Source organism: Eschrichtius robustus, chromosome 16 (genome assembly GCF_028021215.1).
Source record: "Eschrichtius robustus isolate mEscRob2 chromosome 16, mEscRob2.pri, whole genome shotgun sequence".
In the NCBI taxonomy this organism is placed as follows: domain Eukaryota; kingdom Metazoa; phylum Chordata; class Mammalia; order Artiodactyla; family Eschrichtiidae; genus Eschrichtius; species Eschrichtius robustus.
The window spans coordinates 6,484,581-6,512,143 of record NC_090839.1 but is presented as its reverse complement, the minus strand read 5'-3'; the positions used below and the strand labels follow the sequence as shown (position 1 = coordinate 6,512,143).

At 45.9% G+C, this 27,563-nt stretch overlaps 2 protein-coding genes across 3 annotated transcripts in view; one reads left to right on the top strand and one right to left on the bottom strand.

The window, feature by feature from the left end:
- Positions 1-26,951, top strand: part of RTF2 (replication termination factor 2) — a 41,211-nt gene extending 14,260 nt beyond the window's left edge. Inside the window, exons 6-9 of one of the 2 annotated variants that reach the window (XM_068565796.1) lie at positions 22,018-22,131; positions 25,269-25,323; positions 25,427-25,522; positions 26,322-26,951. In XM_068565796.1, the coding sequence (XP_068421897.1) occupies positions 22,018-22,131; positions 25,269-25,323; positions 25,427-25,522; positions 26,322-26,497 (441 nt within the window). In that variant the 3' untranslated portion in view covers positions 26,498-26,951. Of the gene's footprint in view, positions 1-22,017; positions 22,132-25,268; positions 25,324-25,426; positions 25,523-26,318 lie in introns of both variants that reach the window. The other variant, XM_068565795.1, reaches the window with a different exon arrangement.
- LOC137749881 (beta-1,3-galactosyl-O-glycosyl-glycoprotein beta-1,6-N-acetylglucosaminyltransferase 7-like) lies at positions 5,780-16,391 on the bottom strand. The gene is given in 5 exon segments (XM_068524148.1): positions 5,780-6,003; positions 9,366-9,461; positions 10,402-10,633; positions 10,635-11,431; positions 16,376-16,391. Coding segments are annotated over 5 exon segments (1,365 nt in total).
- Positions 26,952-27,563: the final 612 nt, after the last annotated feature.

Below are 27,563 nucleotides of genomic sequence, written 5' to 3'. Positions count from 1 at the left end.
CCCAACCCAGGCTGCACTACAGAATCACCACAGTGGTTTGCTAAGTTCCCACTCCCCACCTCAGACCCCACGTGAGAATCTTCAGGGTTAATGTGGAGCCCGCGTGGAGTTCCACTTTTATATAAGCTCCCAGAATAATTCTAAGGGGCAGGCAGGTTTGGGGGACTCAGGGATCGAAAGCAGTCAGGCTTCTTTCCCCGACCCACAGGGATAACTGTCTCTTAGATTGGTATGCAGTTGTCCTCTTCATTGGCTGACCTCAGACATCCATAACCATCTTGACAGACTTGCAGCAGAATAGGAGTGTCTGCTCACAGCTCTGCAGAGAAGTTGATTTTATTTCATGGAAATGCAACATTACAAGGGAACTCTGAAATCATTTTGTTGGTGTCTGGGAACAAAGTGCTAGTAAACTTCTGAAAGTCTACGTAGAGCACTTCAAGGGAAAGGTAGGAAGTAGGAGGAAAGGGGAAGCAACTGCATCAGGATTGCACAAGAAGCCGAGACCAGATAAGGACCGGACACCGGCTCCTCCAGTCTCCTAATGGGGGCTGCCAGGGCTGTTGAGACCACCCGCCGTCAAGACAGGACCCTGGCTGGAATCCAGGAACACCTCAGGGACAAAATTCTCTTAAAAATAAATCTGTTGTCAGAAGAGTAATATTTTACTCTTTTCACTTGTATAATCGCCTTAAAAATTGCCTTTGCATATGTAGCTAGATTGAATACTCTGCGTATTAGTTTGCTAGGGCTGCCATAACAAGGTACCACAAACTGGGTGACGTCACAGAAATTTATTTTCTTACAGTTCTGGAGGCTAGAAGTCTGCAGTCGCAATGTTGGCTGGGTTGGTTCTTGCTGAGGGCAGTGAGGGGAGGATCTGTTCCAGACCTGTCTCCCTGAGTTGTCGATGGCCGCTTCTCCCTGTGTCTGTTCATATGGTCTTCCCTCTGTGGAGTTTGTCCCCGTGTCCAAATTTCCCCTTTTTATAAGGACACCAGTCGGGTTGGATTAGGGCCCACGCTAGTGACTGCACCTTAACTAATTGCATCTGCAGAAGGTGACATTCTAACATACTGGGGATTAGGACCTCAACATTTGCCGGAGGGGGGGAAGCATAATTCCACTGATAACACTACACAATGTAGAAAATCAGAGCATGGGACTGTCAGCCAGTGGCACACTTGAGTGGGAGTCATTCATTCGGGCACTCACACGACCGACATTGAGAGCCTGATACATACCAGTTTCGGTTCACACACCAGCACGGGCTGGCTTGGGAGCATAAACCACTTCACGTCTCTGGGCTTCAGATTCTAGTATGTAAAACAAAGGAATTGTAGTAAAGTCTTGGACGCTTTCCTTTTAGACCCAAATGCCAAACAATGACTTTTTTTTTTTTAATTAATTAATTTATTTTTGGCTATGTTGGGTCTTCGTTTCTGTGCGAGGGCTTTCTCTAGTTGCGGCAAGTGGGGGCCACTCTTCATCGCGGTGCGCGGGCCTCTCACTATCGCGGCCTCTCTTGTTGCGGAGCACAGGCTCCAGACGCGCAGGCTCAGTAGTTGTGGCTCACGGGCCTAGTTGCTCCGCGGCATGTGGGATCTTCCCAGACCAGGGCTCGAACCCGTGTCCCCTGCATTAGCAGGCAGATTCTCAACCACTGCGCCACCAGGGAAGCCCCTCAATGACATTTTTAAATGAAGAAAAAAATCAAATGACAAATTCGTATACTGTCGTTAGGAATCAAGCTCGTACTTCTAAGTTCAAGTCTCTAAAGTTTAGTGATACTAAGTATATCAGTCAAGGTTGGCTACGTCCTGTAACAAACAGCCCCCCAATTCCAGTGGCTAATACGGTGAGAGCTCCTGGTTAGGCAGCTTTCTTTTAAGGGAAACTCAAGGACTCAGGCTTCTTCTGTCCTGTAGGTCTGACCTCCTCTGGTGTTTAGAGTATTCTCCGTTCGGTTGGCTGATGGGGACAGAGAAGGAAGCATCTAGCTTAGGAGGTTTTTATGGGCCAGGCCTACTTAATGCTTCTGCTCACATTCCATTGGCCAGAACTCAGTCACGTGACCACAGCTACATGCAGGAGCCTGGGGATTGTAGTCCAGCTGGACGCCCAGGAAGAAGAGGTGAACAGGAGCCACTTCTGCCAAACTAGCAAAAGGAAGAGTGTTGGCGCAGTTTCAGGAGCTGTAGTGCATCGTGAAAATGTGAACGATGGAAGATAAGGCCACAGTGTCAAAGTCTAAAGCAAATATTTTCATGTTTTAGGTAATGTCTGAAATTTAGAGGAACCAGCATCATAAGAACAGTGTCAGGGACTTCCCTGGCGGTCTAGTGGTTAAGACTCCGCGCTTCCACTGCAAGGGGCACGGGTTCAATCCCTGGTCAGGGAACTAAGATCCTGCATGCTGCGCGGCACGGCCAAAGAAAAAAAAAAAAAGGAAGACACCTTCCCTTGGAAACAGAAAGGAATAAACAAGTAAACAAACACGATCGAATGTGATATTTAAAAAAAAAAAACGAATAGTGTCAGGAGCCTCCGTGATACCAAGGGTGTGCACATTCTCTGCTTCTCCCTGTGTAGTTCCATCGACTTCTGGCTTTTCAGGTCACTAGAAGAGACTCCAGGGTTTGAAGCAGCTCTGGTTCTGTGTCTAAAACACATGGTGTGCACCCTTGATTTCAGTAAACAGAGTCCAAAGAGACGTAGTTGCTAGGTTTCTTTGTTTTCACTGTCACAAAGCACTAGCCGAAAAATTAGTTGTATTCCCCACTGTCTTCTTCCCTTCTTGTAATAAGAAGAAGCACACTGGAGTAATCACAGGTTGCAAAATAAATGATGTGTTGTTACTCAAAACATGGTCCATGGTCCTGCGAATATTGACACCGCCTGGGGTTTTTTTTAATTTTTGTTTTTTAAGAAATGCAGGCTCCCAGGCCCCTCCCCAGACCTGCAGAATCAGAAACCGAATTTTAACAAGAGCCCCAGGGCATTTGTACGCACAGTAAAGCTTGAGAAGCTGATCTGGGTGTTAGAGGTGTGGGCAGCAGTATTTGACTTGCTAGCCTTCTGGCTTCATTTATTTAGGCTTTGTGACGGGTGAGTGTGGTGTGGGGATGTTTTAAGGTCAGAAGTGAAACAAAAATTTACACTCGTATACCTTTTTTTTGTTTGTTTGTTTTGAGTGCTTATCATGGAGGGGTTGGAGTGGAAAGGGGAGAAAATAGGTTAAGGAAGGGGGTCTCTTCAAAAGCGGTTGGCAAATTCTGCTTTTCGGGCCCAGCCTCCTTCAGGCTTTTCCTTTCTACTGTCTTTATGGTCTTTGTGAATATTAAGCCTCAAGAAATCATATACAGCACAGGCAGCCGTAAACTTCTGCATGAAAGAAAAATACAATAGAAAAATTGAACAGTAGACTTGCATGTTAGCAAGAAGGTTCTGTTCCCCAGAAAGTTAGAGAAATCATCTCAAGATCCCTGTTAACCTCAAGATTGCCTTTAAGTTGCAGTCTGTAGCAATGTATTTCAGACATGTTTTACATATGATTTAATTTTGTTCTTTTACTTTATGAGTGAGTACAGTCAGAGGCTGAGTCAGGGTAGAGAGAGCAGCGGCTTCGTGCTGGTTCTGATGCCCACGGAGGCTGCTGCTTTACCTTGGCGTCCCTGGCCTGTCCCCTGACGCTGCACTGAAACCCAGCTTGTGCTTACCTGAACCTCATGCTGCTTCATTCCACCGTGCCTTTAAGTTATTTTATTATTTTTATTTTATCTCACTGTTACTGAAAGGATTCATTGAGGTGACTTCTTCCATTATAATGTTTGAGCCCTCTGAGGGCAGGTGTGTGTTTGAATTTGGGTTCTATGAATTGACGTTGAAATGAGATGAAGGAAGGCTCATCTTTTAAGTAACTTGAAAAGATTTAAGCTTCTCTTTTATTTTTTATTTTATTTAATTTAAAAAATGTAATGGGGTATGCACTTACTTGCAAATGAGTTGTGATGAAACGTAAGGGACATGATTGTGGTGAACCTGAGCTTTCGGAACAGCCAGTGGGAACATGGCCATGAGCTGTGTGTCTGCCTGTGAGCGGGGAGGCTGCCCCGAGCTGTCTGGGGCTCTCACGCCCTCCTCTGGCGGTCTTAACCCTCTACTGTGTGTTCTCCCTGGGATTACGTATCTTTGGGGAACAAATATTTGTTTAAACAGAGATTTTAATATGCCGTGGTTAGCTCGGGTTTGATCTGTGGGCTGTGCTTTCAGAGCCTCTTTTCCTTCTATGTAGTTTTCATGCTTTTCAAGGGCTATTTTCATTGAGTGGATTTCATTTCATTTCTCTGTTTGGGAAGCGTCAGTTCACTGAGGGGTTATACTTCGCCCTTGAATTATACATTTATTTCTTTAGTGTCCTCTCCTGTGGTTCCTGCTTTTCCTTTATTTTAGTTGTTTTAGGTTGTGCTATTTAATAGTTGTATATTTCCAGCCTTGTATGACGCCGTGAGCTCTTTTTTAGAAAGAGAGTATATTAAAAGTCCTCGACAGAACAGCAAAGATTCGTGGACTTTTGGCAGACCTGAATCTGTGAGTAGAGAGAATTCAGACCATTCATGCCTTTGACCTGTGCTGTTCTGTATGGTAATCAGCAGTCACATGTGACTATTTAGATTTCAATTAATTAAAAATTTTTTTTTTAATTTTAGGGACATTGGATATGCTTATGATTATGACTTCGTTGATGGTTTCACATATGTATGACTATTTTTTATTTTTATTTTATTTTTATTTTTTTAAAGATTGATTGATTGATTGATTGATTGCTATGTTGGGTCTTCGTTTCTGTGCTAGGGCTTTCTCTAGTTGCGGCAAGCGGGGGCCACTCTTCATCGCGGTGCGCGGGCCTCTCACTATCGTGGCCTCTCTTGTTGCGGAGCACAGGCTCCAGACGCGCAGGCTCAGTAGTTGTGGCTCACGGGCCTAGTTGCTCCGCGGCATGTGGGATCTTCCCAGACCAGGGCTCAAACCCGTGTCCCCTGCATTAGCAGGCAGATTCTCAACCACTGCGCCACCAGGGAAGCCCCTAAAATTTTAAAAGTTAAGGTTCACTTAATCAGCCACTGCAGCCACGTTTCAGATGCCCAGCTCTCCCCGTGGTTGTGTCTGGTATCAGACTGTGCAGACGTAGACCACTGCGTCATCACAGCTGCACGGCTGCAGGGACCTAGGGCGGCCTTTGTAGGAAGTTGTGTTTCAACTCCAGAAGTTTATTTTACCCAAAGGAAGTAGACTCTTCCATGTTTTCCTAGGATTTCCGGAACAAAGTTACATTGTTCCCAGCCAAAGAGGACTGTTAGAGACAAGCATATTTTCTCCCATTTTCTGTGGGAGTTTCTTCTTTTTTAGAATCTCATCCACAGTAGTAAATCTTTAAGACAAGATATGTTCTTATTCTAACCTGAGCCTGGATCTAAGTGTTTGGGGGACTTGGATTTCAGCAGCTGTTACGTGAGGCAGTCGAGCCTCCAGGTCACTTACCCAGTCACCAGTGGGACTTTGAGTTATTTTTTCTCTTGTGATTTCTTTCTCAAAGCCGTAGAAGTGGCCTATAATCAATAGCAGAGTCTTGTTGGTAGCACGTTTCTAAACTCATTTCAGGACTAACTTGTGTCAAGGAGTTATTTTCCCATTCTTTTTGGTTGAATGTTCTCTGATTTCAAGTCAGGGAAACAGAATTATACCAGTAAGAAAGCAAACATTCTCTATAACTTCCAGCTCAGCGGTTCAATTTCATATTAAAATGACTCTCCCGTTGGAAATGCCAGTGTGGTTCCACAGGGACCTCCGCCTGCCCTAGAACTTTAAGTCTGTGCCACCGCTCCAAGCACGAGACCACAAGAGGCTCAGTCGAGTCAAATTGGTTGGCAAACAAAGAAGGTGATGGAATGATCCAGGGCAAGTCTCCTGGTCCATACACACAGGCGTCCTGGACATAGCGGCCTGCAAAGGGAACACAGAAATTTAGCTGCCTTTGTTTCCTCGTCAGTTTACATCCACGTGGAAAAGTGACGCACTTCTAAGGTCATCTGTAAGGCCTCTCTGCTTCATGCCAGTTCAGATTAAACGGGGTTTCCATGATTGCTTTGACAGGGGCTTTTATGTTGAATTTTGAATTCATGATGGAAGGGAAGCTTTCATTCGTTTGGTTAGTGCCTTCTGAAATGTTTAATGGCTGCTTTAGGTGAATACTGTAGAATTTTAGCTAGTCATGAGCACGAGGGAGAAGTAACAGCCATCATTTGCCAGATAACACCTAAATTCTGATAGCTGCTGTTTTAAGTGCCATGAACTTTTCAAGTATTTTCCTCGGTTGTGGGTAGTTCATAAGAGTTGTGTTGGTTTTAAGAAGTCATTGCTTCAGCCTTCTAATGGTTTTGCAGAGTGAGTTTGATATAAATAGAAGTAATTAAAATTGGAATTCTAGTTCGAATCCAGTACTGATTGGACTCCTTCGAGGTGAACTCAGTAGCGCGTTTTATGGGTCTGACACTGTGCTTGACTCTTCCTACTCTATTTTAATCCTCCCACCAACAGTGGGAGGTGGTTTCTGTCATCACCTTCGGTTTGCAGAGGCAGGAGTGCTCAGTTTGCGTGTAAGGGAAATTTCTGTTCATTTTGGAGACCTTGCTCTTTTCTCTGCTCAGCGCTGCCATGCTCTCTCCCCCCTGCTGATGCTGTAATCCTACTTCCAGAAACCTGTCTTAAGGAAATATTATTTAAAAGGGTTGGAACTGCATGCCCAGAAATGTCCAGTGTTGTCTGTAAGACTGAAAAAAATCAAAAGGGATCTTTTCCCTGCTAAGCGTGCATTCGTGTAGTGAAGGGCCTAGAACTGGCCCATGGTGAGCATTGTATACGTGAAAGCTGTTATCATGATCAGAATCTTTTTAACTGATAGACTCTTGGTGCAGTGTCACAGAATCTCAATAGTATTACATTTAACCAGTTGAAAGTGTAAATATGAAGATAGCATGAAGAGCTTAGGACATAGTGAAAGAGGAATCAACTGCACCTTGATCGTAACTGCATACTCTATAGTTTATGTACGTATGAACTGGAAGGGAACACAAATAAATGGGACTTTGTCAGAATTGCGTTAATGCTGTCTTGGTGATTAAAAATCAACAAACTCTTTGTTGCTGATAGTAATGGGATGGCTCTGCAGTGTATGCTGCAGAGCTGGGCCATATGCTCCCCCAGTGGCATGGCATCAGGCAGCCGCAGCTGGTTTGAGACCCAGCTCTGCCACTGCCTGTGCCACGTCCTGTGACTCTGGGAGTGACCTCACATCTCTGAGTCTGGGGTTCCTCGTCTGTAAAGTGTGCGTAATGATAGTTTCTACCTGCAGATCGCTGTGAGCATCGACGGCAGGCCCAGAGCCGGGTTCCAGAAGGGTTTACCACAGACCCTACAACAGTGCTTGGCCTAAGTTGGGACTGACTGAATGCTGGCCGGGGTTGGCCCTGTACTGCTTTGCTAGTAGAACCATTTGCACAGTGAAGCTAGTGATGGCAAGAACTTTCTGAAGTGTTTACTTGTAGGGAATAATGATTCTTGTTAAGACTCGCAGTGACTAGGTTTTTTTGCAAACATTATTAAAATACTCAGATTTTGCTACTCTTAAGAATTTGGAATCATTACTTTATCATTGACAGCCACAACCCTTCGTGACATCTTATATACCATTGGTGAATCACTTTTTCAGGAAGAATCTGAGCCTCTCCTTTTCTGAGCATTTATCCGCCAGTCCTGTCAACCCGTGTGTAATGACAGTGAGCCACTTACTGTCTGAAGAAAGGCCAAGGTTGTTTGTTAGCCTGTCGTTTAACTGTCACCTTCTTTCTATGTGACTATCCCCCTAGCTGAATCATATCTACCTTTTAAAAAATACTAGAAAATTATTCCAGTCCTTCTGACCTGGTACCCGTCAGGAGGATGGCTGTGCACATGGCAGCGGGAATTGTTTGTCTTTGAACTGTTCTGGTATTAGATTTTCCATTTTTTGTTTGTCCACAACCTGTTTCTTTTAGGTCAGTCTTTAAATCAGCTTGGAAACTGGGCGAACCTAGTTTATTTTGCATTATCTGATATACTGTACCCGTATGCCTTGTGAAAATAGGTTATGTATCTCTGCAGTAGCTCCCGAGGTGGTTAGGGAGCTGCTTGTAGACAGACAGTGCAGGGCCCAGATATCCCTGGGGAGCTCGTGCTCTGCTGGAGCCGCCTTCACGCACGGCTTTGCTCCAGTCTTCCCGCGTCCTCTGTCCACCACCAGCTGTGGCCCCAGAGACGTCAAGCACGCCCTGTTTTCCTTCCCCGGAGTACACCAGAGGACTTGCCATCTTTCTACTGGACTCGTCCGTATCGTGCTGTGAATTGTGTCTCATCCACCGTTTCCTCCCTGAGCCTGTCTGCTCAGCCTGGGGGTGCGGGGCTGCGGAGAGCCAGCCCCAGAGAGGAGGCACGGATAACTTCCCAGGAGCCAAGTTCTAGCTCTTCGACTCCGGAGGTGTTTCCCCCGAACCGACGCGCCTGAGAGCCGCTCTGCAGCCAGCTAGTTCTCTTCCAGACTCCACAGAACAGAGACGTGGTCTCCTCCACCCCAGATCTGGCTTTCGTGTACTGCCCTGGCCACTAAAACCTCTGGCACGCAAGACAAAGGGGCAAAAGAATTTACTGTCCCTCAGGGAGAATCTCCTGAGGGCAAAGCAAAGAGACCTTTTTTCAGCAAGAACTGCGTAAGAAGTATGGGGGGCAGCTGGCTGACCCCACCGAGGAGCATGTACCTGTGCTATTCAAGCGTCTGTTCTCGTAAAGAGACCCAGGGAGACAGAGAGCTCATTTTAAATGAATGTTAGGAGCAGGTGGGAAAAGCCAGATAGCGCATGTGTTTTTATCTGAAAACTTTAAAAAGTTGCAGCCCTGTTGTGTGTTCACTTTGTGAAAATTTATCAGCTCAAATACTTAGAATTTGTCTACTTCTCTGTCTGGATATTATAATTAAAAGAAAAGTTTTTAAAAAATTGACACCGTGCTAGTTGGATCATCACTAATTCTTCCAGATTGCAGTAAACATGACCGTCAGTCTTCTCCCACTGTTTTCGAGGCAGCAGTTGTACAGTTTTTATAAAATTTGAACGCGTTTTGTGGCTTGGGTTTTGTTTTTGTTTTTGTTTTGGCCACGCTGCCCTGCTTGCAGGATCTCAGTTCCCAGACCAGGTATTGAACCCGGGCCCCGGCAGTGAAAGCCCAGAATCCTAACCACTAGGCCACCAGGGAACCCCCTTGGGTTTTGTTTTTACCTTTGCAGCCATCATGAACAGTTCCCTCCTTGTTTTTCCATTTAATGGCTCGAACGTTTCCTTCCCAGCCAGTGTTTGGGGTGGAACCTGGAGCATCTAAGGGAAAAGACATGCAGGCATGCAGTGAGCAGATGAAGGGAAAGCCCAGCCTCATTCAGAATGCATGTTCTCATCTGATGAAAGGCTAACGCTTCTGGGGGCTGGGTGTGTGCTGCACCGGTGGTAGTATCAGGGTGGAGCGAGGTCCTGTATTGCGTCTTTGTGCTTAGATTTCACTTTTCATCCCTTCCTCCATCCCTAGTAACTCACCTAGTATTGACAGCATGTTATGTTGGGTCTCTTTGGATCGTGTTTTCTCCGCAACAGCTCTCTGGGGGTGATTTGAAAGGATCTTCAGTGGATATGAGAGGTTTTAAAAAGCTCCTAACCCATTTCTGCTGGATTTCATTGTTTGCACTGTCGCCTGGACTGACTGATTCGCTTAGCTGTTCAAGCTTGAAGCCACATTCGCAGTAAGAGCCAATCAGCTTTACAGAAAGAGCAAATAGGCCCATTTAAAGGAGGGCATCAGATTTCCCTCTACCTCTAAGAAAACCTATCTGAAGTATCATGTTAGCCACAAACAAAATTGCTAGTTTTAATATTTTCCATTCTTAACAAGCCCCTAGCACGATACCTGGCACTAGTAGGTATCCAGCAGTATCTAATAAGTGAAGGAAGAAAGGAAGAACTTTTCAAAGATCTGTGCTCAGAATTTTCAGAAGGCTCTATTTGAGGAGACGCGCAATGCTGGTGCTTGCTTCTGGAGAGGGGGCAAAAGCAGCCAGCCTGATTTGGGAACATGGCGCTCTCTCCGCAAACCTCAGATCCCTGAAAGCGAAGACCCTCCTGGACTACCCAAGTGGACGGTCTTACAGAATGTAGAGCTGTTTACCAAGCCACAGAGCTGAAATAGAAAGAATCTTCAGTTAAGGATACACTTATCCTGTTGTTGCCTCTGGCCTGAACAGACACTGTTTTGCTGGATTGTTCTTACCTTTCAGTCGGTTCAGAGTTACCCAGTAATGTCGCTCTGGGCCGTGGATGTCTTTAGACCACCGAAGCATGTCTTTTGCGCGGGTGTCTGTTAGTACAAACTCTACAAACTTCCTTGTTAGTACATAGTAAGCACTTCCAAAATAAATTCTTAAGTTATGGGGTGGTTCATCTTTGAATCTTTCATTTGGAGATACATAGATATCTTCTTCAGGGGTGAATTCGGGATGGCTTTTGACTTGTCTTAGATTTAATGTTTGGTGGCTGGATTACCCCAGGAGTGATATTTTTATCATTCCATTTGCTTCTGATGTAGTGTATGATTTCCTTGTTAGTTTTGATTGGAAAATCCTGTCCACAAAGATTAATGACATAGTTCCATTGAAATTTGGAATGGACTAGATCTTTCATACAATTAATATCTGCCTGTAGTCTCCTAAAGCCACTGTAAGCCATTTTCTCTCTCGTTGATGAAATAAAAATATTTTCAAAACAATTAACCAGGGATTGCACAGCAGTCTTATACTTCTTGGGGGCCTTTTCATCAACATGAATACAGTAAACATTTTGAGGCACATAAATAGCTCTGAGAAGCTGCACAAACATAGCCAGCTCCTTATGAATAGTTATAATATATGCCAAAGGGAAGGTGCCCTCTTCTGCAGACAGGGGTCTGGTTATGAAATGCAACTCCTGGGATATCCTGGAACAATTTCCTGGTCTGTGTAAATGAGCAAGTATTTCAGATCCATGAGGGTTTTTACAGAATTTTGCAATTTGGGGAGCCACCTCTTTCCCTTCAAACAAAGCCGAACACAGTTCATCTGGATAAAAGCCACATTCCACTACTGGTGGGTAGGTGGGTTCCTCCTCTGGTTCCTCAGGAGTTGGATTCCTTAAATAAAGAAAAATAAAGATGCAAATGGCTACGCACACGAGAAGACCTGGCTTTGTGGCTCGCAGCTGGCTCATGTTTTGAGCCCCAGTCGCCTTCTTATTACCATGGTTTGAAATGTTTTCCTCTAAGCTTCCTAAAAGAACAACAGGCAGAATTTAGGGTGTTGTTAACTCTATTCCCCCCCGCCCCCGCTAACTCTATTGGCATACACGTATTTAAAGTGTATAATTTGATCAGTTTTTATATATGTGTATACTCATGAAACCGTCACCACAGTCATGATAACAATCATTTCTTTTACCCCTAAAAGTTTTCTTGGGCCCCTTTTACTCCATCCTCCTTCCACCATTGTCTCTGGGCAATCACTCATAGGCTCTTGTCACTGTAGACTAGTTGGCGTCTTCTACAGTTTTATATAAGCAAAGTTATACGTATGTACTTTTTTGCCTGGATTTTTTGTCACTTAGGATAATGAGTTTAAGATGTCATCCACATCACTGCATTTATCACCATTTTCCCCTTTTTGTTGCCAAGCAGTATTCCATCAAATGGACGAGCCGCAATCTGTCTATCTGTTCATCTGTTGAAGGACACTGAAGTTGCTTCTAGTTTTAGGATATTACAAGATGCTGAAAGCATTTTGTGCACAAGTCTTTGTGCAGACCTATGTTTTTGTGTCTCTCGGGTAAATACCTAAGAGTGAAATGGCTGGCTCGCATACAGGTGTATGTTTAACTTCTTAAGAAATTGCCAGGTTTTTTTCCAAAGCGGGTGTGCCGTTTTACACTCCCACCAGCAGTGTACGAGCGCTCCATTTACTGTACATCCTCACCAGCACTGGGTATGGTCAATTTAAAAAACTTTAACCAGTCTAATAGGTGCGTAGTGGTAATTCATTGTGGTTTAACTTTGCACTTCCCTGATGACTAATGATATTGACTGTATTTTCATGTGTTATTGCCCTTATCTTGGCAGATAAAAATCTCAAATATTTATTTTGGACATAGATACTGTCCTGTTCTGCATTATTCAGAATTTATCTTATGTCATTATTCTGTATCATGTTATGAGAATATATCTTTCCAATAAAGAAAACAAATCAAGAGAAATTTTGTGATCACATAATTCAGCTTGTTGAAATGAGTTTATGAATTGTTTTTAGAGAAGGCTTCAGTGATTAAAAACAAGATATCTTTATCTAATAAAATTATTTGATAATAATTTAGTTTCCTCTCTTGAACTCTACAGAGATTCATGAATAAGTATTTTAATTAATTAATTGTTATTGGCATGCAAAGACCATCCTTCGGAATTTAGGGAAGAAAATTGATCAGGTAAAATATCTATATTGTTAGTAGTTTTTTCCCTTGTTTATGAATTTTGTCTCTAGGTTTCCGTAAAAAATCATATCATTGCTTGTTCCTACTTCCTATTTTTTAAAAAACATTTGTTTTATTTTTGGCTGTGTCGGGTCTTAGGTGTGGCACGAGGGCTCCAGAGTGCGTGGGCTCTGTAGTTGTGGCGCGTGGGCTCTCTGTTGTAGCCCATGGGCTCAGTAGTTGCAGCATGCAGGCTTAGTTGCCCCACAGTGTGTGGGATCTTAAGTTCCCCGACCAGGGATCAAACTCGCGTCGCCTGCATTGGAAGGTGGATTCGTAACCCCTGGACCACCAGGGAAGTCCCCCTACTTCCTGTGTTTAAAAACCCATTTACTTTTGACCAGTGTTTATCTCAGATTTGACATTAGTCCCTTACCTTTCCACATCATTATTGCAAATGCCATTTGGATAAAGCATTAACAAGGCAGCATTTTGAGTTATCCTGTGTTCTTAAACTGTGAGCCCATAAAAACTGTAAATGCTGATTGTGGATTTTAAAAATGTATTTATTTTCATTGTATAGTTTCTTTTTACCCACCATGCTTCAAAAATAAAACAACCACTGCCCAAATATGTCAGGTTACGTTTTACTCTGGTTCAGTAAATGGTGATTGCCCCAAGCATAAAACATTATGGCATAATTTTACAGACATTTTTATAAATTACATAATACCTTTTATAAGCACAGTCATCATTATAATTAACACATTTCATATCTGGTCTCTAAAGTAGACACAACATGTATCATAAAAACAAATTCAGTTGGACGGAAATACCTTCTTGAAATGAAAATAAAGCTGTTAACTGCTTCTCTGTTAAGAATTTTGGTGAAAGGTAAAACATGTACCATAGTTTGTTACATTTTCTCCTGTGTTTAGCTTTTGCATGGGAAGGGGGTTTGGGGGTTTTTTTTGGTTTGTTGTCTTGGTTGTTGTTTTTAAGCTTATGATCAAAGTGTAAAATATGCTGGTCTCATCACAGAAATGTTAGCCCCACTTCACTGACAGACTAAACCCCAGGCAGAGCCCAGGGGATTGGGTATTTTCAGTGTTTTATGATAATTAAGTGAAGACACGTCCCATGTGTAGTCCGTTGTCCTTCAGGGCAATACGTTGGCTAAATGCTTTCCCTCCCTTATTTGTAGAGAGACAGGCACAGGAGCTTGGTCACGGTTAATCTGCTGCCTTTCTGCCTCGTGTTCTGTTAGTGCAGCGCTCACAGTTGCCCAGTTAAATCTTCCTTTTGGCTCAGGTTCACTTTGAAATTTAGAAATCGGTGTGGCTAGAATGCCATGTTGTGGAAAGGGTCACCAGCTTTATTTTCGTTGTTTCAGTACAAGCTTTTGCAGGTAGTCAGGACAGCCTTGTAATGAAGCCTTTGGAGACTCCGCTGCTGCTGAATTTACGTAGTTCTTGCTGTGGCTTTAACCTGCATCTGGTGGATAATGTGAAAATTCCCACAGGAATCAGCTCTTTAGGGCCTGGCAGTTTTTCCTTTTTAAATCGTGGTGAGCATCGTTTTCAGCTTTGCAGACATTTCGGTTCCTGGTGATTTGTTGTTGTTGTTTTGTTTCTATGATGTGAAATCAGCTTTTGTAGTCATAATGAAACTGTAATTGTTAAACATGTGCCTTTTTATCACTAAATTAATTTCCAAGAAATGTAAGTGATATTTTCCAAGTGAGAGGAACATGCAGCCCATTAAATAAAAGTGCAGTCTTACTGATTATTGAGCAACTTTTTTTCCTCCACAAAAAGTTTAAATATTTATTTATTTTAAAGACTTCAGAAAGAGTGGCAGTTATCATTATATATCATGGAGCAGATACAAAAGTTCTTTGTTCAAACCAGACCCATTATTTTACCATTCCAGTGTTCTATTTCCTCATGTACTACTGAAATCACAGATGATCTCTAAAATTATTATTTTGTGTGTGTGAGAGAACATTTTAAGGCTTTTTTCATATAGTGTCATTCCTTAAGTGATCTTTCCTGGGCCTTAGATATTTTGATGATCTTTTAGTTCCTCATATCTGCAGCCTTTGGTGTGTAGCATCATTAAAATATGTAGAGTGTACAGTAGGATTAAATAGCTTCCAGACAGTGAATCATGTTTTGAAGATTACACGTTCAGTTGACTGAGGACATATGACACCTAAGGGATTTTGTAGAATATCTTTCAGTAGCAGTAATTACCAAAGTTACGGTTAAGGATGGTGTTAAAATTTTTTCCTTTTTGTGGTACTGGAAATCACAAATGATCTCCAGCTATAGTTCTCAGAATGGAATTATTTTACCTTCTATTTATGTTTTTGTCCAAGCATAAAATATTTCCAAAGAGTTGTTTCAAAATACATTACTATCCTAATTACGAGAGCCGGCGAGCATATTTTCCTTCTTCTTTTCTGCCTTCTTTATCTGTCTGTAGTGCCCCTCTCCCACCGCCCCTACTGCAGGCCTTAACAGCCAAGAACAGAAGTCAGCAATATGGGTCTGGTACTATGTGTTGCCACTAGAACACTTAAGGGCAGTCATTTTGAATTTGTTATGACGGGATTTAATTTGTTATATAGGCTTTTCAGGGGGAGTTGGCAACATCCTGGATAAATTAATTATTTTGCTAAATCTTTTATACTTTGTGGGTTTTTTGTTTTTTTTAAATTTGGTTGCACCGGGTCTTAGTTGCGGCAGGCAGGCTCCTTAGTTGTGGCTCACCGGCTCCTTAGTTGTGGCATGTGAACTCTTAGCTGCGGCATGCATGTAGGATCTAGTTCCCTGACCAGGGATCGAACCCCGGCCCCCTGCACTGGGAGCGCAGAGTCTTAACCACTGCGCCACCAGGGAAGTCCCTTGTGTTTTTTTTTTTAAAGGTAATTCCTGTTAGTAAATAGAAAGTGGGCATCTTTAAAGGTGAACTTGTAATATTTTGCCATATATTCTATAGACTATTACTGTTTTAGAGTATTAACATTAGCTTAACCAGATTAAACAATTTAGTCTATTTTCTGGACGGCAGATGGGGGTGTATGACAGTACCTGCCTCACGAGGACAGCGGGCTAGGGGTGTGGGGCAGATGGCTGAGTGTTTCCCGCTGAGCCTGGCCCGGGGCGGTGCTCCGTGCTTGAGCGGGGTGGGGCTACCGCCAGTCCCCTGGAGCAGTGAGACCCTCAGACCATGAATGTTGGTTCTCTCTCCGGTTACTGCATGTTTGTCCTAAAGAAGTCACTGTAGCTGCAGCAATGAAAATTTTGTGTGTTATTTTTGTCGTCTCTGGGCTCAGAATGATGTCCAAACCACCCTACAAGTTAACAGTTTTTTCTTGAACTATTTGAGCTTTATCACAGAGTTAGACTAATTTTGAATTCAGACCGTCAAAGTTGTCCAGTAAAATAGGTGTCTTAATCACAACATGCTTATTCCTAAAATGTGTATACATTTCTTCAGCCACTTTGATGTGAAGGGGAAAACTACATTTTAGGATATCCATTTAAAACAGTCACAACAAAAACAACGTTTTTATTAGAGGACTGTTTTTTGAGAGGAAAAGATGCCTGCTACTTGTGCATTTTAAAATATTACTGATATTCCAATAGTTCTATTTTAAAACCGTGGAGGAGGCACAGTAAAACATATTTTAGTTATAAGACCTGCTCAGCCTGTGCCATTCATGATCTCTGCATAGTTAACGAAGCACTTACCTAGAGAGGCTCGCATATGGGGTAGAGGTCCTGGCCGTGTCCGCGCCCAGCCTGGCTTTTTTTTTTTCCTTCAGTTGCTTCTCTTGCTGTGGCTCCGGCTGAAATCACATGAACAGAGTTGCTTGGCAGGTTTTGTTACCCTTTCATCCCTGGAGGATTTTATTCTTGTTGATCCTGACGCATGGGTTGGAAAATAGAACCTGCGTATTTCTTAGGGGCTGGTCCCCTGCCTTACAAAACAAACAGCAGGAAACACCCAGCCCAGGTGAAGGGCAGCGCAGGGTAATTGTTGGATTCTGAAAGCTGGATGAAATCCTGGCAGTCCTGGGTCAAATTCTTTAAGTGTTTTTAAAAGTAGGAGGCCAAGTTTGGTTATCGGACACTTTTTCATTAAAGGGATAAATAAAAGTCATTTAAAAATCTCATTTGATTCCTAAGTAGCATTCGGAGTGCTTCAGCGTGGCTCTCCAGAGGCCTGACTTCAGGGAGGCAGGTGCGCCCTGCCGTGCCCCGTCCTCCCGTGGCCGTCTGTGCATGGTTAGTAACGACTCCCTTTCCTTATTCTCCTCCGATGGATACTTTTCCTCCTAACATCCTTCCTTTTCTGGTTTAAAAGGTCCTCCCGCTTGCTGGACCTCTCTTTAGGTTTACCCCAGATGTGTCTGTCGGGAATAGTGAAGCCAAGAGACGTGAATCACACCCCGCAGAGACTGTCACCCGCTCAGGTGTCCAGACACCTGAGCTCTTTATTTAGTCAGCCGAGTTCAGCTTTTCTTCCCCTGCTGCGGTGACTCGAGATACCTGTTGCTCTTTTGCAGAACAGATGTTGCCGTTGCCCTAGAAAGATTTCTTAACTAGGCGGGTAGAACCTAGTCTCTTTAATCTGAAGGGGATGCAGCCTTGCTGCACGTGTGACATGTATGCCTTTTATATAAAAACAGATCCGTGCAACCTTTTAGTGGGGAGACCCTGTATATGTCTGCGTGGAGTTGTTCACATTCTGTGAGTTGAGAGACTACTTTTATCAGACGAGAGTCAGGAAAGGAAAGGCCACCCTGCCAGCTGGTGAAGTGTGGCTCCAACTCTGCCCCCAGCCCCGAGGGCTTGTTTTAAATTGTCCTGTGAGTGCTGCTGAACTGGCCCGGCAGGCCCGTCCCTAGGGGAAGAGGACTGGCGCTGGATTTCACCTGGACCTCACATGCTTAACCTGGACAAAAGCAGTGGAAGAACCTGAGAAAATGATGCGGAGAGTTGCCTGCGTGCAGCTTTATACTCCCATAGCTCTAAGGGAGACACAGAGTAAAACCAACCATGCTGAACGGAGTGTTGTAGTAAATGGACAAAAACACAGGCTTAATGTATCAGCTTCTTTTTTTTTTTTAATTTATTTATTTTATTTATTTATTTTTGGCTGCATTGGGTCTTCCTTGCTGCACGCGGGCTTTCTCTAGTTTCGGTGAGCGGGGGCTACTCTTCGTTACGGTGCGCAGGCCTATCATTGCGGTGGCTTCTCTTGTTGCGGAGCACGGGCTCTAGGCATGCGGGCTTCACTAGTTGTGGCGCACGGGCTCAGTTGCTCCACGGCATGTGGGATCTTGCTGGACCAGGGCTCAAACCTGTGTCCCCTGCACTGGCATGCGGATTCTTAACCACTGCGCCACCAGGGAAGCCCTGTATTAGCTCCTTATACTGATGTGATTCAACTAAAATTTTTGAAAGATGAAAATCCTAATAAATAAAACAGATATAGAGCGTAGACATGTAAATTACAAAAGAGGCACTGTGAATACAGTGGGGTGTTTTATGTTTCTTAATCAAAGCCAAAAAGGAGCTGTCTTCTGCTTTTTAGATTAGCGTAAGTTTTTTTTTCCTTCCTGTAAGTGGTATGATGGGCATTCTCACATGTTGTAAAGAGTGTAAAGTTCATGTGACCTTCTAGGAGAGCTATTTGGCTTTAAAATTTCACTCCCTTTCATCCTGGTTTGAAATATTTCTTGAGGTCATGTTCTCATTCCTTCATTCAGCAATTATTTACTGAGAATCCACTGTGTGCAGGACCCTGGGCTTAAGACTCAGCTACAACCATGAAAGATAAAGACAAAACCTTCCCATTTGGACATTACAGAGTGACAGAGGGAAGCCCTATTTTAAAAGTCAGTACACACATACAGGCATACATTCATTTATCATAAGCCATGAATACAGGAAACAGGGTTCTGTGATAGAGAACAACCAAGTCTCAGAAGTGGAATTTGGGGGTCAAAGATGCATGTAATCAGTTGTTCATCACAATTATTATTTGTAAGAACAAAGATTGAGAAACCACTATTCCATTTGTCTGTGATATAAATATACAGATATAGTAGCATATTACTCTTAATTCTGTTTCCTTCAGCACTTTCCTACTGGCCTTTTTTTTCAATATTTAAGAAAAATTAACATCCAGAGGTCATGTGAATATACAACTTCTAGTCTGCTTTTCCTTTTAACCTATAATGAGCATATTCTGTGTTGTCGAAAACTCTAAAATAACTATATACTCTTCCTTTTTAGGAATGTATTATGATTTATTTAGCCATTTCCCCCCTTTTTTGGACATCTGAGGTACAAGTAATAAAAGGAGGCAAAACTGAAAATAAATATGTGATTTCACCTGTACGGGAACAGTACACATAGAAAAATGGGAAATACGGGTGTTTTCTACTTTGTGTACCTGTTACTTTTATAAGCAAAGAGAGGGTCAGTCCCTTTGGGCCGCTGTGCCTTTGCAGCAGCCCCCATCCCTTTCTAAAGCCCCCCCCCCCCCGCCCTTTAGTCCACGGAGGAGAGCCCCTGTCTGGCAGCTGACATCATGGCAGAAACCTGCTTCCTGCCCTGGTTTTACTCGCCTCCAGGGACGGGCCGCTCTACGCAGGGCCCTGGGTTCCAGCAGAAGCCTAGTGAGGTCAGGCATGACCCCAGAACAGGTGAGGGGCCTGTAGCTGGAGGGAGGGCCACGTGCTGCCGTCCCCAGGGGCTGCCCGCTCAGGTCCAGGCAATTGAGGCCTTGAGGGGTGGGTTTGGTATTAGTGGATTTTTTGAATTTTGGAGACAAAGAGCAAGATATCTCAAGTTTTAATGTGCAAGGTTCCCGGCTCAGTGTTGTTATTAGCAGCTGATTCAACTCTAGGACTACAACTCGGGTACAAGACAGGGCCCACCGTCACGCGTAGACAACTAAACAGTCGTGTGCAGGGAGGGAGGCTGCGGACCGCTGGCACGATCGGTCAGACCCGGGCAGCAAGAGTGGTGGAAAGAGGTGCAGAAAGCCCGCGGGGGAGGAGGACGAGGGCTGTGACGGAGCCGGGCAGCAGATGCGCTGAGGAGGGTTACTGACGCCAGAGCCCCAGCCCCAAGCCCCACCGGGCCTTATCTACCACCTGATTCTGTTCCTGCAGATTCTTTTTCCTTCTCTCTCCAAGGAGGACAGCCCCCAGGGGAAGGCTCTGCCCCAGTCTCCCACAGCCCGGGGCTTCCCAGGCAGCCTTCCCCTGCAGAGGGGCCGTTCCCCTCCCCTGGCCTCCCGGCATCTCTGTTCTCCAGAGGCAGACCTGGCCAGACGCCGTGCCAGACGCCGCCTCTCTGTGCACAGAGCTCCTCTCTGTGGCACCAACCTCGGGCTTTGTGGGTCTCTACCACCTTAGAAAAGGAGCCGACTTCGACCTAGAGCTGTGGGTTTTGTCCACAGAGCCCCAGTAAGTAACCCAGCTAAGGCAGCGGCCAAGCAGAGTCAGCAGACGGTGGCCGGCTCCTCTGTGTGTTAGGAGGTGCTGGGAAAGCGGTGTCAACTTTCAAGAAAAAGAGCAGTTGCGTGGCTTTTCTTGTGCTGAGAATGTTTTCTGTCAGAGAGATTCTGGGCGTGGACTCGGTATACGGCCGTCCTCACGGCCCAGGTTTGTCCAGTGACCCAGCAGGGCTGTGTAGCCCTCAGATGGTAAGGGGCAGGGACCCAGGCAGAGTCTAGAGGAATCCGTGGGAGGCTTCCTTACGCTTTCTCCCTTCCACGAGGGGGCACGACTCCCAGCGAGGAAAATGCAGCAGCGCTTACTGTCATCCCTCCCTATCGGTTGGGGGGACTGGGGGGATTGGCCCAGGACTCCCGCATATACTGAAATCCGCAGATGCTCAAGCCCCTTATATAAAATGGTGTAACGTTTGCATATAACCGACACCCATCTTCCCTTTTACTTTAAGTCATCTTCAGGTTACTTATAATACCTAATATAATGTAAATGCTATGGAAATAGTTGTAAATACAGTGTAAACGTTACGTAAATAGTTGGTGGTCTATGTAAATAGTTGCCGCGCCCTACAGTGGTACGTGGCAACTATTTATATAGTATTCAAGTGTTGCTTTTTAGAACTTTCTGGAAAATTTTTTCTTCCCAAATATTTTCTGTCTGAAGTTGGTTGAATCCATGGATGAGGAACTCAGGTTATGCGATGCTTCTGCCTAGGGAAGCTAGTTAGAGACACGATGCTGAGGGCTGGAACTTGGAGCTCCATCTGTGTTAGGAAAATGCAAAACTGGTGATGGTTGAGCGTTCAGTGCCCAGCTCTGGGCTCCATTCCCTACGGCGTTACCCTTAATTCTTGCCTCAACCCGATCATGCTGGGAGTTCAGTTTATCCCCATTTAACAGAGGCGGTAACTGAGGCCGAGGTCTAGGCAGAGGGACTCTGGAGAACCCACAGGAAGAGGGAAACAAAACCCGAAATGGATGCTGGCCCAAACACTGTCCTCAGCAGGGCTGGCTCCCCAGGGAGCAATTGAAAATGCAGCACCCCTGTGGGCATGACAGTGGGCAGCTGCAGCCCAGGAAAGAGCCGAAATGCAGGCCGTGCCTCCGGCATGGTCCTTCCCCTCTCCTGCTGGGATTTAGCCCATTTACCCTAATTGGCCAACTTCCTAAACTCTAGAACAGTGGTTCTCAAAGCCTGGTTCCCCCACAGGCAGCATCTGCATGACCTGAGAAAACATTAGAAATGCAAATTAGCGGGTCCCACCCTAGAACTCCTGAATCAGAAACTGGCGGTGGGTCTCAGGGATCCCCCAGGAGATCCTGATGGAAGGTCTAGGTTGCAAACCTCTGTCTGGAATGTGAGATCCCCCAGCCTCTTGCTTTTAGCCTTGGCTCAGCTGTGTGTGAGTGTCACAGGCTCTTATGAAGTCAGTCCTCATGAGATGAGCCAGCAGTAGGTGCTCAGTAAGTATTGCTGATGATTCCTTCAACAGACGTTTCCTAAACGTCCACCCCGTGCTTGGGTCTTTGCATGGGGCCCCTGGAGGTCGGGTCCAGTGGGGAGGCCTGTAAGCAAAGAAGCCCAACACAATTAGGAAGTGGGAGGAACCCTCCAGAAATCCAAGTGCCTAGACACCAGCCAGGGCCAGTCTGGCAGGCAGGCCTGCCATGCTAACTGTACACAGAAACTTTCCCAAGCAGGGCTCGGGGTCAAAAACTGGCCAAGCCAAGGTGCAGGCGGGGAAACAACAGGAATTTCCCAAGAGCTTGAGGACCAGTGGTTGGGCTAAGAGTGAGGGTCTGAGGGTAGCTGCTTTCCGCGTGGTGACGGAATCTGTCTTATCTCTTTCGTCCTCTTCAGTGTGGGGCTGCCTTCCAGGAGGACGACGTCATCGTGCTCAATGGCACCAAGGAGGACGTGGCAACGCTGGAGAGAAGGATGGAGGCGAGGAGGCTGCGAGCCAAGCTGGGAAAGGTACCGGAGTCCCAGGCTCGGTTCTTTGCCTTCCCAAGTTTGGGCGCGAGTCAAGTCTGCAGGTCCTGCCCAGCTGCGGCCTCTGCTCCAGAGCCCGTCGCAAACCCGCTGGCTGTGCTGCTGGCGCTGGTTCGGGGTTTGCCGTGATCGAGGCAGTTTATGACCAGGCGGGCCCGGGCTCTAGAAGATTAACGCCCTCGCTGGGTTGGGCTCAGTGGTCTGCTCTGCGCTCGGCTACCTCATCGGTGAAGGGGGGCGGGGGGTGACGCCACCTGCAGGGGGCAGGTGTGGGCAGGAGGGTAGAAAAGCTCAGGCCTGTGAAGTCCGCCCAGAGTGCGTCCGGAGGGCAAGGCGGCCACCACGATTGCTGCGCGGGCACTGAGTGTAAGAGGCTTGGTGTCACACCTTGTGAAACTGAGGAGGAGTGAAAGTCACCACCCCCAGCACCTCTGGAGAGCCTGTGCGGCCCAGGTTTGAACATCCTAGAGATCTGGGGGGAGCCCGGGGCCTGTGCTTCCCACCCACTCCTGGGAGTGCAGATGCAGACGCGCACCCACACACACGCACGCAGACACACACGCAGACACACACACCCTCCCTGCACTCCCTGGAGTGAGGAGCCGAGCAGCCTTCCCACTGTGGAAGCCGCCGGCCTGGCCGTCCTGAGCCTCCCCTGGCCCCGGTTTTGAGTGGCGCCCCGGCGATGCTTGCTGGTGCCCGGCGCTCTGGGTCGGGGGTGTTGGGGTGAAGGCTTTGCTTTGCGCCCAGGTCCATAAGCAGTGGAATCAGTGCTTAATGATCTGATGTGCTGAGCAGGCTCAGAACAGTTGATCAGCTGAGAAACCATTCAGTGTGTCATTGACTCTGGGTCCAGTAGTAGATTTTGTTCTTTCTTGAGTACTTACAGATGATAGCCATGGTCTTTTTTTCATTCTTTAAAAAAAGAAAAAAAAAAGGTTCACGGTAAATGTGGGAGAAAATTCATGTCATCAGAACTAAGGCAAAAGAATGCCCAAAGTATTAGAAAATTAGTTTCAGGATCCTGAGGACATAAAACTGTGAAGAAAAATAGCCTGCCTGGTTTTGGGCTACTGGCGTGCATTTACCAGTGACGTAAGAATTAAAGATTTGTCAGGTTTTTCACTTTTTTTTTTTTTTTTTTAAATAAATTTATTTATTTATTTATTTATTTATGGCTGTGCTGGGTCTTCGTTTCTGTGCGAGGGCTTTCTCCAGTTGCAGAGAGCGGGGGCCCACTCTTCATCGCGGTGCGCGGGCCCCTCACTATCGCGGCCTCTCTTGTTGCGGAGCACAGGCTCCAGACGCGCAGGCTCAGTAGTTGTGGCTCACGGGCCTAGTTGCTCCGTGGCATGTGGGATCTTCCCAGACCGGGGCTCGAACCCGTGTCCCCTGCATTGGCAGGCAGATTCTCAACCGCTGCGCCACCAGGGAAGCCCAGGTTTTTCACTTTTTAAAATCATAATAGAGGAAAGTGCAAGACCGTATCACCCTGGAATAATATGTAATTCATGGTCATGAGGCTTTAAAAAGCTGAGAATGTGATAGCAGTGTTGTTACTGTGTATGGGTCCAGAGTTCTCAGAAAGAGCCAAACCACTGGCATTTCCTCCTTTGAAAGCTTCACTGAGGAAAATAAATAATGTGTATGAATGGTTCTGTAGTACAAGGAATCGTGCCCAGCTTTTGTGATCAAATACCAGTGGAAGTACTCCGTGAAGCGGTCTTGTACGAGGTTATTACAATATTCATGAGAAATAAAGAGACGCTCTGTCATTTAAAGGGGTGAGTTCGGGTTTAGAAGTGAATAGGAGTTTGAGATATTTTTGACGACATTTACCAAAAAGGATCTGCTTGTTCTTTGTTGCTACTATTGATCAAGTTCAGTTTTTAAGAAGCACAAAAGGGAAAAATTGTATTGTAACGGAAGCTCCTAGAGACATTGGTGTGGTCATTAGCCTTCTTCTTACTTTAGTGAGTTGTCCCCTCTGTCCCAGGCTTCCTGCCAAGTTGTTCAAAGCCCGGTGGAACTAGCATGCCCCTCTCCGCAGAATACTCCCCGGACCTTCTGGGAATGCTTCCTAGAGACGGCTACCGGGAAACCAAAATATTTCCCCAACGTACCCGCAGCTGGAGACAGGGCATAGCATTTCCTGTCTAAGGCCTCATTACTCGTGCTTTTCAGATAACCTCAGCTGTGAATGGAGGGCTTAGAAATTAGCAGTTTTCTGCATTTTTTTTTTTTTTTTGAAGAATGAGGTGTTACCCTCACAAATTTGAATGCATGTCTTGCATGTGTGAAATGAGCAGGACGTGTTTATGTTTTATGCAAGTGTTACAGATCACGTAGCATGTATATAGTACAGGTTCAGGGCCACTGCCCGAGCAAGGTCTTTGATGTTTTCTAGTGATGGGAGCCTTCTGAAGCGTTTAGGCTGCGTATCTTTAACGCCACCTTTTGCATGCTTAGGAAAACGGCACGTTTAAAGTAAATTCTCTGAGTGAACGTAAGTCCTGTTTGTCCTTTCTGTGACTGAATCAGCTGTGTGGTTTTAGAATGGTTTGTTTCATTTCTTAAATTTTTGCTGACCAAATTAACTATTACGAGCGACCGAATTCTAACAAGTAATCCAGAGTTGAGGAGAATCGGCTAAAGTGTTCTTTAGTACAGGCCTCAAGTCCTTACAGTTAACTACACAAATGTCAAAGCAGCTGGACAACTTTGAAGAAGTCTTCCCGGAAGGGTTAAGGTTCAGTACTGGCTGGACTTGTGTTATTATCCAGTTAACCGCCCTTTTGTGTGCAGTCGTCACCGCGAACGCTGACTGTTCCCACTGAAACCTGTCCTCCGCGTTGAGGTGTTTTGAGGAGGTGGTTTGGGAGTGTAACTGTACAGCCGAGCGGATCTCTGCGGATGTGTGTCACGTGAGGCGAGAGTGCGCAACTGGAAACACGTGGGGAGGCCCGAGGTTAGGGCAGAGGATCAGAGTCGTCTTCAGCGGGAGCCCTGGCCTGAGTGACCCGTGTCGGCCTCTCTGGGCTCCCGGACTGGCGGGAGCCACACTGACTCCGAAATCAGTGCATCTGAGCACATGTCCGCCCTCCCCTTTCTTTTCACAGAAAACAAAGAAACCCAAGGTGGCAGAGGCTCTCTCAAAATCAGATGTCAGTGAAGGTAAGATGCTAAAAGAGCTCCTTATTTAGCAAAAATAAGGCCATAGGCCTGTTTCCTAAATAAGTTCCTGATGTTTTGTTTTGCTTACTTTGTTTTTTCACAGAAGCCCCAGGACCATCAAAAATGAAGACAGGGAAGCCCGAAGAAACAAGCCTTGATTCTCAAGAGAAGAAAAGCACCTCGGCTCCCAGAAGTGCAGGTGGGTCCTATTGAGACGGCAGTGGGCCACTAGACAGCTGGGAACCTGCGTGGGTGCATCACGGTTTTGCTCGCGTGAATTCGAGAACTCAAGGTCGTCCTAATGGTGTCTCTAAATAGTTCACTGAGCTCTCTTGGGGGGTAACTAAGAAACAGTTGATTCACCTTAGAGCAGGAGCCCTCTCAGGACGGAAGGGGTGTGGGCGCAAATGCCAGTTTCCCTGTGGAATCTGCACTTGGGGCCAGGCTAACAGGGGGCGCCGAGGCCTGACGCGGGCGTTCCCTAATTTAAGGCTGGGGCTCGCTGTGCACCGCGTGTGCACTCGAGCCGGCCTTCCTCCACCTGCTCTTGACCGAGAGCCATTCTATCTGCTGGATAGTCCAGAATTTAGTGCCTTTCTCCCGAAACTCACTACCTTTAACAAAGAAAATAGTATTTATTTCACAAAGAAGAAAAGCACAGATTGATGCGGTAAAGGAGTGTGTAATCCTGTGGTGTAATCGTCCTCCAGAGTGTTCATGGGTCCCAGTCCCCCAGACACACACCTCAGCCACCTGGCCTCAGCATCTCATGTACGTCATCCCCGGAGCTGGGACCAGTGCCGAGAATGTATAGCAAGTAGTGATTAGTGTGATTTTAAATACAGTAGCTTCATTTGTTTTTAGGACTTGTCGATTGAGATAACGTATTTCAACATTCATCCCCAGAAAGCAGGAAGGAAATTCCTGAGATTAATGAACTTTTGAGGATGTGACGTAGTCCCAGCTTTAAAGTTTTGGGCTTTTCATTTTTCCAGCAGCACACGGGAGCTCTTCTGGAAAAGCCGGGAAGCCTCCATGTGGAGCCGTGAAGAGGTCCATTGCCGACAGCGGAGAGTCAGAAGCTTACAAGTCCCTTTTCACAACCCACAGCTCCGCCAAGCGCTCCAAGGAGGAGTCGGCCCACTGGGTCACCCACACGTCCTACTGCTTCTGAGGCCCGGGGCGCGGCCTCGGCGCACCTCAGAGCTCAGAGCCCGCGTGGCAGGGCAAGATGGGGGCTCGGTGACCCCGCCGGCCCCGCCCTGTCGCCCTCTCCGCTCACCGCCTCCCCCTGTGCGTGTGGACCTTCCCCGGCCAAAGCACGCTGGCCGCACTATTTATGCTTAAAATAATTAAAGACTCCAGATTCCTCACGGGTATGTGGTTGGCTCATCTTGACTCAGATTCTCATGGTTTTGCTCGCGGCGGTTAATTAAACAAGTCAACTGAAACCGAACTTGAGGAAGGACGAGTTTGAAGTGCATTCCGCCTGCAGGGCTGTAGGAGGGTTCGTCTCAGCGCCAGGGAGGGGACTGAGGGGCCTTCCTTGCGGATCGCCTTGATGAGAGAGGAGATTTAGTTGGCACCCGATGATTTCGTACGAAAATAAAGTCTAAAGTCTGCTCTTGCTCTCGTCTCTGTATTTTTCTTCTTTCTTCCCCGAGCGTTGAGTAAGAAAATTGCGGCCATTGCACTGATAGCGATAGTAGTTCTATGACATCATGTCAATTCCACTTTCCCTCTCAGCAGAAGATTATAAAAGGGGGAAACTGTGCATAAAATTGGTGCATCTTATCCATAAAGTGTGTTGAAGTGAATAATTAATGAAATTCTCCTATGAGACCAAGAATCAGGAACATCCAGGTTCAACACTGCCTTTCTGGAGACAGTTGTATCATTGAGATGGTTCTTTATACCAGACCCAGGGCCCTGGTTTCCATTAAAAAGCAGGCAAAGGAAACACAACATTGTAAGTCAGCTGTACTTCAGTAAAATACATTTTTTAAAAAAGCAGGCAAAGGAGCTGGGAGAGGAAGGTCGGAGGCCGGAGGGGGCAGCCTCAGAGGAAGGATTCTGGGGAGGGGGTGGAGGCCGGACGCAGCCTGCTCCGTCCCGGGTCCTGTGCCGCAACAGGGTGGGCGGCTGGACCCGAGGACGTGTTGACATTGTGAATATAGAGGCATTTTAATCAGAATGATCTTAACGTCAGTGAATTTCTGTTGTGGACTTTTCCAGAACAA